Source organism: Cariama cristata, unplaced genomic scaffold, assembly GCF_000690535.1.
Source record: "Cariama cristata isolate BGI_N322 unplaced genomic scaffold, ASM69053v1 scaffold9295, whole genome shotgun sequence".
Lineage (NCBI taxonomy): Eukaryota > Metazoa > Chordata > Aves > Cariamiformes > Cariamidae > Cariama > Cariama cristata.
The window spans coordinates 2881-15506 of NW_009615778.1; the positions used below are offsets into that span (position 1 = coordinate 2881).

Here is a 12626-nt window from a genome sequence, read left to right on the forward strand (position 1 = left end):
CTAAATCTGGTTTAGGGACAGAAAACCACTTCAACCCCTAATTGTTAAAAAAGATGCCAGTTGGAGAGGATGGACCCGCAGCACAGGGGAGGCACAGGGTGGAACAGGACAGTCTCGAAGAAAAAGAAAGCCTGTATATCTGGCAGGTCAGAGAACTATATTTGTTCTCCAGGAAAGAGTATCAGAAAGGAAAGTGTGGTCTCACACCAGCCTCTATTCACTATCGCATTACTTACAAGGTCCTTTTACCCCGAGACCTCCCTTCGTTTCATCTTGTTATTCTGCCGCTTCCAATAGTTAATTTTAATACCTTCCTTTTTTCCACTCTCTGCAGCTCTGGGAGGCAAATGCATCACTCCAGGCTTGCAGCAAGCCTCCAAAACGCCAATGACGTACAATCACCTTCTTGGGGTATTTTGCCCGTTAGCTGCTCAAAGCAGCGAAACGATGTTCAACCCGTACCTTTGCAGCGCTCCCATAGCGACGTCGCTCAGAGATGCCACAGCTGAGCGTGCAGGACCGTAGATCAGCTAACGTGTGTTTTGCCTCACACGCCTCTTGTAACGATGCTGATACGAGGAGCAAAGTAAGGATCGGATCAGATGATTCCCTGCAAACACCTCCCTGTGATCCTCAGGTACCATATGCTTCTGTGAGCAGGCCAGTAAGACCAGTAGGACATGAACAAGTGAGGCAACAACCTGCTCCATTTGGAGACTCAAACGATGCCAGTTTTTTTGGAGCACGCTTGAATACGCTTGTACAGCCCAGCATAGTGGTTTGTACCTGGCTTTACTATTACTGCTAATCCAGGAGGATATCCCAGCAACGCATTAGTTCAACTCCACAGCTTTTCTTACCTTCCTCCACACTCTGACAGCGAGTGGTGAGTAACACTTATTTAAGAGATGGTTGTATTTTTAGTCATGACACACAACATCCTGCTTCTGAGAAGAAACCAGAACCCAGTAAGAAAAGCACAACCCCAACACTTCAGTCGTTTCAATTTCCAGTTGGTTGGAACAGGCATATTCAATATCTCGGGTGAATAATAATAAAATCTAAAGCTTATCAAAGCAAGCCCACGTCCCTTTGCTAGGTACGTTTGGGAGTGAGCTGTGGTGCGAGTTGGAAGCAGAACTCTTGCAGGGGAGGGATCGCACAGCCAGCGTGCCCCAAAAATTGGGTACCATAGCCCAGCAATGTTGTCCCAAGCCTTGGGGCAGCTGCGCTCCCAAGTTTCAACTCATGATGACTTGTTAAAAAGTTTTTCTGGGTTCCCCTCCCCATCCAGGTGGGTTTACCCATAGAAATACTCACCCCAAAGAGGTAAAAAGATTTTTAGCCAAACCCAGAAAAACTTATTCATATCAGTTAACATTTTACATTCATGCATCGATCAGTGCTGAGCAGCGAGTATGTCAACCCCCTAATGTAACTGGCACACTTCTTATGGCCAGAGACACCCTATTTACTTAATTTGGCTTTATTTTTATAATGGTACTCAAAAAGTTAACTGCAACTGGATGTAAATCTTGTATTTCTCAACTTTGCAAGAGAGAAACTCAAAATTAAGGAGGACTGCACAAGGAAAAAGGAAAACTTAGGTGAAAAATAGGTTTTTAAGAGGAAAATTTCAATATTACCTGAAAGCAGTTAAGTATTCTGTGTCTCCCATCGGTGGATCAAGGCCACCAGTAAAGGCCATGTTAACATTGAAACCAACTCCTGCTCCTGTGCCAACCTGAAAAAAGGAGACGGTACTCTTAATTACACACATGGAAACAGCAAACTCTCTGCTGTCCTAATATTCTTCCAGTTGAATATGGATTTTGATTCAACAGCTTGGTGGTAGTGAGGTTAATTTTTCCCTCTAAAATGACCTGGTCCCCAAAACAAGCGTGAAAACAAAGCTCTCCTCCATGCTCTGATCTTTATGGGAGCTGTGGACCAGTTGTATCCGACCAAAAACCACCTCATCATCAACTGGATGCTTTTCTTCTTTTGCAGGAGAGTCTGTTACATGCAATACCTTTCCTTAATTCGTTTTCAACTTTATCCAGAAGCATATTTTATATTTCTTTACAGTTGTAACACGAGGGGGAAAAAACCCTACGGTTTTAATCAGAGCGAGCTCCCCCTCTGCTGGGGAAAAATATGATTCACGGAGAAGAGATTTGCACTGCTCGAGGGACGCGTGGGTGGTAAATATAAGAACGTCCCCATCCTGGCACGTCCTGCAAACATCCCCGTCCGCACTGATGGCAAACAGCTCAGAAAGGGGAAAACTGAAAAATAAACCCCAGGGGTTTCTAGTAATTCATTTGCCAAGAAGCAGGGCCACGTTTCCCCCATCTATATCGAAATCCAAAAACTTGTGTTCAGGCCCTTCATCAAGCGGGGACCTCGGGGCTGCCCGAGCACGGTGGCCGTGGCTGTGGGTCCCTGGGGATCTGGCAAGTGAGCCGGGCAATATCTCCTGCCACCGGCAGCTCCACACAGGGCGCTGAGCTCCTACATACACAGTTTGGGTCTTGTGGTTTTTTTTTTTTTTATGTCTCTGCATATTAATAAAAAAAAAATAAAAAATTCGTGTGTTATACAATACACAGCCAGATAATTCAGGTTCGATAAAGCTCAGGGCTTTTATTGCACAATCTTCCTTGTATCGGTGTGAACGCTGCTGGTAGAAAAAACACAGGGGGTTCATCCATCCACGGTGGGTTCTTTATCCATCTCTGGCTTTAACTGAATTTATTTTGTATTTTTTTGTTTTAATCAGTTTGGAATGACACATCAAAAAATTACTATAAATGATTAAATATGGAGCAGATGGTTCAGTCTAGTGTTTCCTTACAATACTAGATATTTTGTAAACTGGATTACTAGACTATTAAAAAGTCAGCAAAAAAGTAGCTCTGAGACCCTTTTGTATCCTGAAGCAGAAATTAAGCCTGATGCAAAGGGCTGCTGTTTATTCACTACAACAGTAGCACACAAACAGGGTAATGAAGCACTATCACATTACATTTAAGTTTCTTTAGAAATCAAAAGGGAAACATCGATGTTTGCTGAATCGGAAAATGTAAAATTGACAGGGGAAGAACTCTAGGAGTTTTCAGATGTAACCCGGAGTGCCTCAGAGCACACAAAACTAAGTATTTCATATAATTTCCCTTCGATAAATCACTCCGGAAGGACGCAACAGATGTAGGAGCATCCATCCAGGGTTCAGGGAGAAAAGTCTCCCAATTTCACTGGCCCAGCCCTTCTGCTGCAGGCTCTGAAGATACCACCAGGAAACGGTGGATTAGGTCCAGCATCATCAGCAACCGGTGCTCAAATCCCATCGTCGGGGCTGTGAAATGTGAAGGCAGCAGCAGTGGCGAGTGATGTCTCAGCAGGGCCAGGAGAAGGGGGGATGCACGGGCTCCAAGGCTGTGCCAGGAAACCCAAGCACTGGTGGCACAGCCATGGACAACCTGTTCCTCCTGCATCTAAGAAACAATTTATGCCTATAAGGAGGAAATCCTGAAAAGTACATGGAGTGCTGGGACAGCTGGCAAAGGGCTCCTCTGGAACAGGTTGTCTCATAAAGGTCGGAGAGCCTAATTGCATTGACTCATTTGCTGCTCGTTAGCCAAGGCACGCGTTTTCCTGCCAGCCCGCCGGCCTGGACACAATGCCCACGGCTGTTACGACTCGGGACGAGAAGACATCAAACACACAAACCCGAGCGACGCTTTCCCAAAGAGGCACAAACAAGCACGAGCGTGGAAACGGTGGCAGGAGCTTCTCTCTAAGCCTTGCATAGCAGAGGCTCCCTGAGATTTTGAGGGGCACCTAAATAAATCACAGCCCTGAGCAAGTCCTATCAGACACGGACGGATGCTACGCCGATCCATGTTCTTACCTCGTCGGGAGCACCACTGCCTGGAAAGAAGTTCCCATCATCATAGCGATGTAGTGAAATATAAAGAACATTAGGATCATTGTAGAAAGCTTGCTGAGTACCATTCCCGTGGTGAACATCCTTCGGGGACAGAGATTGCATTATATGAGGGAGGTTAGTACCTTAGTAAAAATGCAGATTAAAGCCATCGACTTGGGATTCCGAGGGGTTTTCTTTGCTGTTGTGCTTCGTTTTCTGCGCTTCTCTGATTTGGCTGAAGCAAGTTTATCGCAAATGAGAGTAACCTGCTTGGCACAGTTGGCTTCAGGTTATACTCCTTGTTTAACATATGGGATAAATGGGGGTAAACGTAATCTCAAGCGTGTATCAAAACGGAGGACAGGATCAATTTACTTGGACGGACAGAACAGGATTCATACCCAGTCTTGGGAGATGGAGAGGCTATATTAGTTACCCCAAATTTGCATCTTTAATCGGTCTGTGGGGTGACTACTGATACAAGTGCCCAGCAAAGGTGTGTTGGATCCAACAAGGTTAAATGATACAAACCCATTACCCGGACCTCCCATTACCTTGCTACTTGGTGTAGAAACACAGTTTGTAACAGGATGGGTATTCAAAATGCCCCTTCCTGACATAAAAAACAGTTGGTGGGAAGTGAGGAAAAGGATGTCCATCCAGTAGGTCAAAAAGACAAATACATCCATTTCAACTTGTGGGTCTAGCCCATGGGAGATTTGTGGCAATATAATCAAAACCCTTGGCCAATACCCAGCAACTCAAATGCCTTCACAGTCACATAAATACATTTTTAAATCTATTTAAAAAAACCCAACCATCAGCCACATTTTTAAATCTACACATCGCCACAGCAAAATCCCAAGCAGGCTCTTTCTCAACCCCACCGTGCGGTCGGCCGAGTATTTCATTGCCTTGTTTCAATTTTAACATCGCTTTTGACGGCCTGCCCACTCGCACGGAGGCTGTGCTGGCCCAGAGGCAGAACACCGAGACCATCAAGACCAATGGTGAAGCCGTGCCAGCCAACCTGTCCCTCTCCGTAACCGGTCCTCACATCTTGAAAAGAAAGCTGAGATGGATCATAACAGTTCAGGTCAAAATCTTCAGAAAAAAATAACCAAAACCTAGCATTGTTTGCAGTTACCCAGCCTTGAGAGGGGTGTTATGGGCTTGTTTTAGAAAACAACTACTTATTAATTACAATTTTATTCTGAAAACTGTGGACCGTTTAAGAAATTTTCCTTTTATTAGAACACTTCAATGAAAAAACCCCAAACCTTAAAAAACAAGTTTTGGTTTGCAGACCACAGGCAACATTTTTTTTTTTTCCACTGACTTACAAAGCCAGTTTTGCCCTTGCAAGAAAAAAAAACCCAGAAAGATTTCCACCTGCCCTCCTGAAAGGTAAGAACTGACATTTACTCACCCAGTCCACTATAAGGATTTTGCTAACGTTCAGTCTTTGCTGGAGTAGCTTGGCTGCGATTGCCACGGAGTTAAAATAGCAGAAACCCCTGGAGGTGATGAGAGGGGAGAGACAAGAGAAAAAGGAGAGGTGTTAACTATCGATTTCCTTGGTCCCAATGCATCTATCACCTAGATATAACACGGTAGGAAGAAATTCCTTCTGTTCTCACTCTTCTCTTCTCCCTGGAAGATGCACGTGTGCTGGATTAAAGACACAACATAGCCAGGCAGCAGCAGGCGTTCTGAGATCTCTCTGAAAATGGGGGATGATTCACACTTGCCCGAACCCTGCAATAATCAGGTGCTGGTCGGTGTCAGCTGCCCCCGGGACCTCCAGTGCTGCGCGCGAGGGAAGGGGACGGGAGCGGACAGGGAGAGGACGTGGTAAGGAGGAAAGGAAGGGAAAGGACCCAGGATCAGAGTGTTATGGTCCATCAGCTGGGAGGGAGCAGACATGCTCAGAGAGGCCTCGAAACGCTGGGAGCGAGCACTCATCTCCCACCAACGAGTGCTGAAGCCCCCAAGACACGAAACTTCAGCACACATTAAGCCAGATACGCAAAGCCAACATGATTCACGCACGCGACCCCGATTTGAAAACAGTTCGATGGCAAACCCCCTGCTATATTAAACACATGCAAGATGCCCAACTTCAGCTTGTGCTTTGCAAAGCCTTCCCACTCTGACACTCTCCCAATTCAGCGCTGTGACCCCAGGACAGAGTTATGTTTGCTGTTACTACTATTAGTTGCCTACCCTTGCTTTCCTCACATTGGAAGAGCCATCAGCATTTAATTTAAAACAATTCACGAGAGTAAAGCAAATAAAAGCATCAGTGCTTTTTCAAAGCATGTCTGTAATGTCGATTCTTGCTAAAAAATACTCACCTGAAATCACTAAACAGGACCTTGCCCTCTTCCAGAGAATTACTGGGAGCTCTGAATAGAATACCATCTTACATATCAATAAACAAGAAATTCTGTAACGATAACCTAACAAACGACCTTTCTAATTTCCAGCTGCAGATCACACAACAGATGAACACTGAAGCAAGTTAATAAAGCACATACGCGTACTTACATGGGTGTGCTCTCTTCTGCGTGGTGACCCGGAGGCCGAACAACAGCAAATCCATTCTACGCACAAAAAAATAAGAAAAGGAAGAAGTGAGACAGAAAGGAAGGTTCATTGCACAAAGGCAGATGCAGAGGTTGCAGCCAGAAGCGTTAATTCTGCTTTGGAACAACGGAGTTGTTCTCGATGGTCTTCTCACAAGACCATAGCAGCGGATGATGCTCTCCCCTGTTTTGTGTGTGGGGGGGGGAAGTCCACGTGCATTTGATGGAAACTGGCTGGTACAACATTTCCTTCCATTCAGGGGAAAAAAAAAAAATAATAAAATTCTGCAGGAGGTCACTGAAACAGCAAACAGGCCGGCCCAGCTGAAGGCAAAGGCAAGACCCTCAGATAACACTGCAACAGTGATTTCATTTGCTGCTCTGGTTTCTTTCCTCCTTTTAATCGGTGCGTAAGAACATTCACCAGGAGTCTGTTGTTCACTTGCTGATATCCTCAAAGATTTTTATGACTGAAGCCAGATGGTGCCATTAAAATGAAGCTAACTGGACCTCCTGCATAACACAGCCCTGAGCAGAGTCCTCTACAGAGCCCATATCAAAGCCAAGTGTTATTTTCATACCAACCTTCAACTCTCCCGTGGCTACTTTGAAAACGAGCTCAATGACACAGCCCACGGCCAGGCGAGCGGCACCGGACGAGTGAACTTCATTCCAAATTGTGTCACTGTCGACCTAACGGAGACACAGAGGAACCACGTTTAGGAGCAACGAGGGCAGCCAGGAAACAGAAGTCCACATTTTATAAAGAAGTTATTCATATGCATTGAAGGCATAAATGCATTAATTCATGCACAATGCACTAATTTTAAATGCATTAAATTGCAGAACGGATCTTGGCAGTCCCAGGGCTGAGACCCCACCGATGACTGTAACATCACCACTACCGAGTGTCCATCCAACCAAACGACACTCAAGAGATGACCGTTTGCAACGGCTCTGCAATGCTAAAGGATCAGTGCCATACCAGAGGAGCAAACTCAGCATCTCAAGTCCCATAAATTTGCAGGTGTCTCCTACCAATACTCCTACCAACCCCACGGTATCACTATTTCTTTCTAATTGCTGGAAGAAACTGATCCCAGATGAAATAAAAAGGTTTACGGAATTCAGTGATTCTACAAAATAACAAAAACACCCCACAATAAAGAAGGATGTTTAATAATGGATGTTTAAAAGACGCCTGCCCAGGACTGCCAGGGTAAGGCTATGCTGACAGCAGCCTCCCTGGAGAACCATTAAGACCAACCCTGTCTCATCAAAGGTAACAACAGAACTTCAACATCTAGCTGCTGACTACAGACATTTACTTCAACACTTAATCTTTGACAGGACCACCATCCTCCATATTCCCCCCCTAAAATGTGCAAATAGGCTAAAAGCAAGGCAAGGCACTTGCAGACATCCCCATGTCCTTATTATATGAGATCGCATCCTAATTTAAACAAAAAGTGAGAAGCGTTGGCTTTTACCACACTCATCCCACCAACCCTACGAAGACAAGACTAGTTTGCAGACACGCGATGAAATGCCTTTTAGTTTTGGTTTTTTTTTTTTTACTGCCGTTCAGCCCGTGACTCTGCGGAGAACAGAGAGGGAAGGATGGCTCCCGGGGGGCTGTTTCCAGGCTGAAGCTCTGGATCTCCTCCGCTGCACCCCCGGCTGTCTTGCACGCAGCGATGAAAGCGAAGTTTGTTTGCTTCTTGCCATTCACAGCCTTGGCAAAAGCCAGACTTCTGGGACTGTCCCGTGTCAAGCCAGCTCGGCTGCCCGGGAACATCATAGGATAAATGCAACATTCTCAACGTGAAGGATCACCAGCTATTTTTCACAGATTACTCTGTGTTGAGCGTTTTTATGGAAACAATGGCAAAGGAGAAGGAAAGAAAAGGGATCATTTGTTTTTTCTGGCATCCAGTCTGCTCACTGAGCTGCAGGGAAATGCAAGTGGCCCCATAGGAGCTTGATCCACCTCCGTCAGGGCTGTGCTAAAGCCAGTGGAAATGGTCCCAGGTCTGTTATCAGGGATGGCTTCTGGCAGCATCTGCCCTAAGGATGCTTTTGAAGTCGCAGTAAACCAAGAAAGCATTCGGAAAATACTAAAAAGACATTGCTGTCCGGTAACGCTGCCAATACGTGCACTGTCCCAAACTCTGGGGAAAGCCACCGCATCGGTGGAGAAGCCCTACAGTGACTATTTGTGGTATGAGGGCTCCCCTGGTCTCCCCTAAATTTGGGCAGTAACATAGGAACAGAAGTACGACGGGGTCGGAGTTATGCACAACACCTTCAGGAGTCCTGGACCAGTACTGTACCCGTGCAGGAGACAGGACCGATCGGACCACGTCCCTCCAAAAGGCCCTAGCAAGGCGGGAAGAAGATCAAGCTGCTTCTCCTCCCCACCGACCAGCGCGTTAGTGCTCTGCGAGGGTCTGTCCTGTAAAAACGTAATGGGATGGTTAAGCTGCTTTGCAACCAGGATGACACTGCTACATTCTCTCAGGGGATCCAGCTGTCTTCATCCTCAGATCCTCTCCCCCCAGTACCTGTGTGTGGAAGACACTCACGGTTTATACAACAGAGAACATCTACTTGCCTTTTGCTAAGAGCTGACCACCTCAATGTCTCCAGTCTCACTGCTTGAGGTACAGCTGCACTGTGCAGTCTGGGCTGAGCGTATCTAACCCGTCTTGGAGTACATCTAACCCATCTTTCTTGGTCTTGAAAGAAAATGCTGAAGAATACCAGTAGCTAAGAGCTTCCCTCTCTGCCTGGCCACAGCAAGTACGAGGTCCCTTCCACAGATGCAGAATTGCAGAGGGCCATCTTCATTCACAGTGAGGGACCAGAGGAATGGAAATACAAAAAACAAAAGTGCAGATGTCCTCAGTATGGCATTACCTAAGGGACTAACAGACCCTCAGATCTTCTCAGACGTCTGTTCCAGCCTTTCCCATAAAACACGCAGAAGTCACCAGCGCCTGAGCCAAGCACCGTCGTGTTCAGGCCCTTTGATGCCTGCAGAAACCGGGCTCATGTTGGCAGCATTTCAAGAAGAATGAGGAGGGCAAGACAGAGTGGTTTTAAAGAGTTATTACTTCTGCAGAAAGAAATTAAGTACTGAAAAAAAAAAAGCACTCCACCTGTGATTTAGAAGCCAATTTCAAGGACTCTGCCATGCCCCTACACTCAGCTCCCCAGCAGGAGAAGGACTGGATCCAGAGATGTCCGCTGCCACCCGCAAGCTCTCCACTGCCCCACCCCATGTGCAAACATTTCCAAGATAAGGATTTAACACCCAGCCACCTTCCCCAGAACGGATGTCTGGAGACCACTGGGCCCTACTCCAAGGCAGCACTTCATCATCTATGTGACTGTAAGTGTTTGAACAGTCCCACTGAAGCCATCCGTGCTCTGCAGCAGCGGGGCGTAGACTCTGCCATGGTGGAAAATGTTATTAATGTGGCCCTGAGCTGGAGTCCTCTCCGGCTCTGAAGCTGCTGCTGTTTGGTGCACGGGCTGCTGTTGACCTCTCTGTCATTCCTGAATTCTGAAGTTCATTACAGGGGAGACGCTATTTGGCTTTCCCTGTCTACGAGCTCTTTGATGTAGCTGCCATCACAGGAGTTGTTGCTGGGACAGCACATCAAGCCTTACCATCTGGAAGGACTTTACGGAGAGAGGAAGCATATTTCTTGCCTTTTGTTGATCCAACAGAGTATATTTCTCTTTTTTTTTTTTTTTTTCCTCCTGAGCTGGAGGATACAACTGCATCAGAGATACCGAGTCCTCCACATCTGCTGCTGTTGGATGAGGAGCTGTTGTCCTGGTCAGCACACTCATCTTCTTGAGAATAATATTAATGCCTTGCTCATTCTAATTAACGAAGCTGCTGCTTCTGTTAGGTGAGCCCATAGGAGAGGGCTCCTTTTAGAGGTGGGGAGAAGGAATTCAGCGCCTGGGACCTGCTGCAGGCTCTTAACCCTCGCAGCGTGTACACCATCATTAGAAAATGATGAGGGAATGCAGAAGAGGAAGGGTCAACAGCTTGACGCAGGCTTTTCTACAAGGAATGTCTAAGATGTTTCAGGGTGAAACCCAAAAGAGCTTGTCCTTCCTTATAAACTTGGAAGTCTTTATTAATATACACGATGAGGTTCCTACTTGCACTGTAGACTGTACTACGCAGCTATTTCAAAATGAAATGACTGTCTTATAAAAGGTTTCATTATTCTATTATTTTCTGTAGCTGAAGAGCTATGCAGATAAGAAATGAAGCATAGGGACAGGTAGAGACAAGTTGTACCGCAGGTGCAGACTCTGCAAAGTGAAGAAGTTCTGCTCTTCCCTCATCACTGCTCATCATCGCGCTTAGACGACAGCAGCACACATCATCTGTGCTGCCAGCGAGTTGTCTTTCCCCAACCGAGTCTCCTATTGCTCTAAAGCACCCATTAAATAACTGTGCTCATGTTTTGTTCTTCTAAGACTTGCTAATTAGTTTTTTTCCTCATTTCCATTCCACAGAAGTCCTTTTCATTGTCTCTGCTCTGCAATAATGTACTTTGCTCGCACAGGTAAAGATTTTCATACACTCTAATCAAGACCTTACAACTAAAAATAGAGTAACATACTCTGGAAGAGATCAAAAACATTAAGTACACTTTTTAAAGACCTAGATCTTTAGGTATTTTTAGAAGGTGCACAGAAAAAGAAAACACTATACACGAAAGAAAACCAAGTTATTAGCTATCGTAAGATCAAATCTTTGAGTGTTTTGAAGAATTTGGATGCAAGTATGCTGGAATTATTTTGCAGATTTTCAAAGCTCAAACTCCATCCTCCAAAATCTTCTTCTAATTATCCTGGATTAGGTAATGCCCTGGCGCATACAAGTCATACATTAAGAAAAGAGTGTGTGCCGCAGAGAACTGAAGGTAACGTCCTAAGTAAAAATACCGCATGCTGCACTTGCAGATGCTGCTAAAGATCAAAAAAAAAAATTACTGTTGTTTAAATCAGAGCTCACATCTGCTGATAGAAGTGCTTCTGTGCTTTCTTCCCTTCTCGCTACGATCAGACGTCTGCAGATGGAAGGAGGTTTGTTAGTGTCAGCTATGGTGATGCGAAAGCTGCTTCGTCTAAAGCAAACTGATGAGGGAAATAAAAAAAATGATGAGAGTTTCCAAGCACTGGGGAACAAATTTACCCTTTTTCTCATGGATTTCAAGACACTGTGACTTAGTTGTTAAAGACAGAGCTCGAAAGGTGTTATGCGATGAAGCAATTTGCTCTAAACTTTTTCCTGCTCCTTCCCTCCTTCCTTCGTCTTGCTTGTTGGTAAGAAGAGCTTACGGCTGGCCCAGGGCCAGAACTGGTGCTTAACAGCTCTTCATGGGTGTCTCCCCCATGAACTGCCCTACACCGCCTTCCAGATCCATCTATTCTTTTAATCTACGTAACATCCCCTACGTCCCCTACATTTAATTGTTTGCAGAAAAAGAACTTGGTTTCAAGCTTTCCAGCCTATAATTTCATCTGACACCCTCAGCTCCTGAATTATAAGCAACAGCAATCATTTAGCTTTTACCTGCTCCAGGCCAGTCCCTCTCCTGCCCACAGGCATTACTTTGCACCCAATGTCGAATTTCATGTGCTACGTTACTATTGAGTTTCTCGTTATCGTGACACCATCCGTATTTCTTTGCAGGCAGCTTTCGCTTCGATGACCCCAAATAAATTTAATACCATCAGCAAAGGATGCTCGCTTGTGACCCATCCCTGGCATTGCAACATTTCAGTGCATGCACAGATTTCTGGGGGACAGTAATTCGGACCACTATTTCCTATCTTCTAAGTAGTAGTAAATCCAAAACAAGACCGGTCCCACCTTATTCTACTAATTTTTGAAAATGTTTTTTTTTTTTCTTCCCTTTTTCCTTTATGGCATCATGTTAGCCCCCTGGAAAGCATTTGGCAGACTGGCATCAAGCTCTCCAGGGAAAATCCTCCTTACGAAAGCAGTCAGGCGGCTGGAAAGCTGTCTAGCATGGTGGTAAGCTGAATGCAAAGACCCCTGAAGCATCCCC

General features: G+C 45.5%; 1 protein-coding gene across 1 annotated transcript in view; it reads right to left on the reverse strand.

The window, feature by feature from the left end:
• Positions 1 to 1642: 1642 nt before the first annotated feature.
• HDAC4 (histone deacetylase 4) overlaps positions 1643 to 12626 on the reverse strand; it is a gene marked incomplete at its 5' end in the record, with an annotated part of 137889 nt that continues 126905 nt past the window's right edge. The window contains 5 exons of the mRNA XM_009699947.1: positions 1643 to 1744; positions 3914 to 4033; positions 5361 to 5448; positions 6482 to 6537; positions 7105 to 7212. Of these exons, the coding sequence (XP_009698249.1) occupies positions 1643 to 1744; positions 3914 to 4033; positions 5361 to 5448; positions 6482 to 6537; positions 7105 to 7212 (474 nt within the window). The remainder of the gene's footprint in view (positions 1745 to 3913; positions 4034 to 5360; positions 5449 to 6481; positions 6538 to 7104; positions 7213 to 12626) is intronic.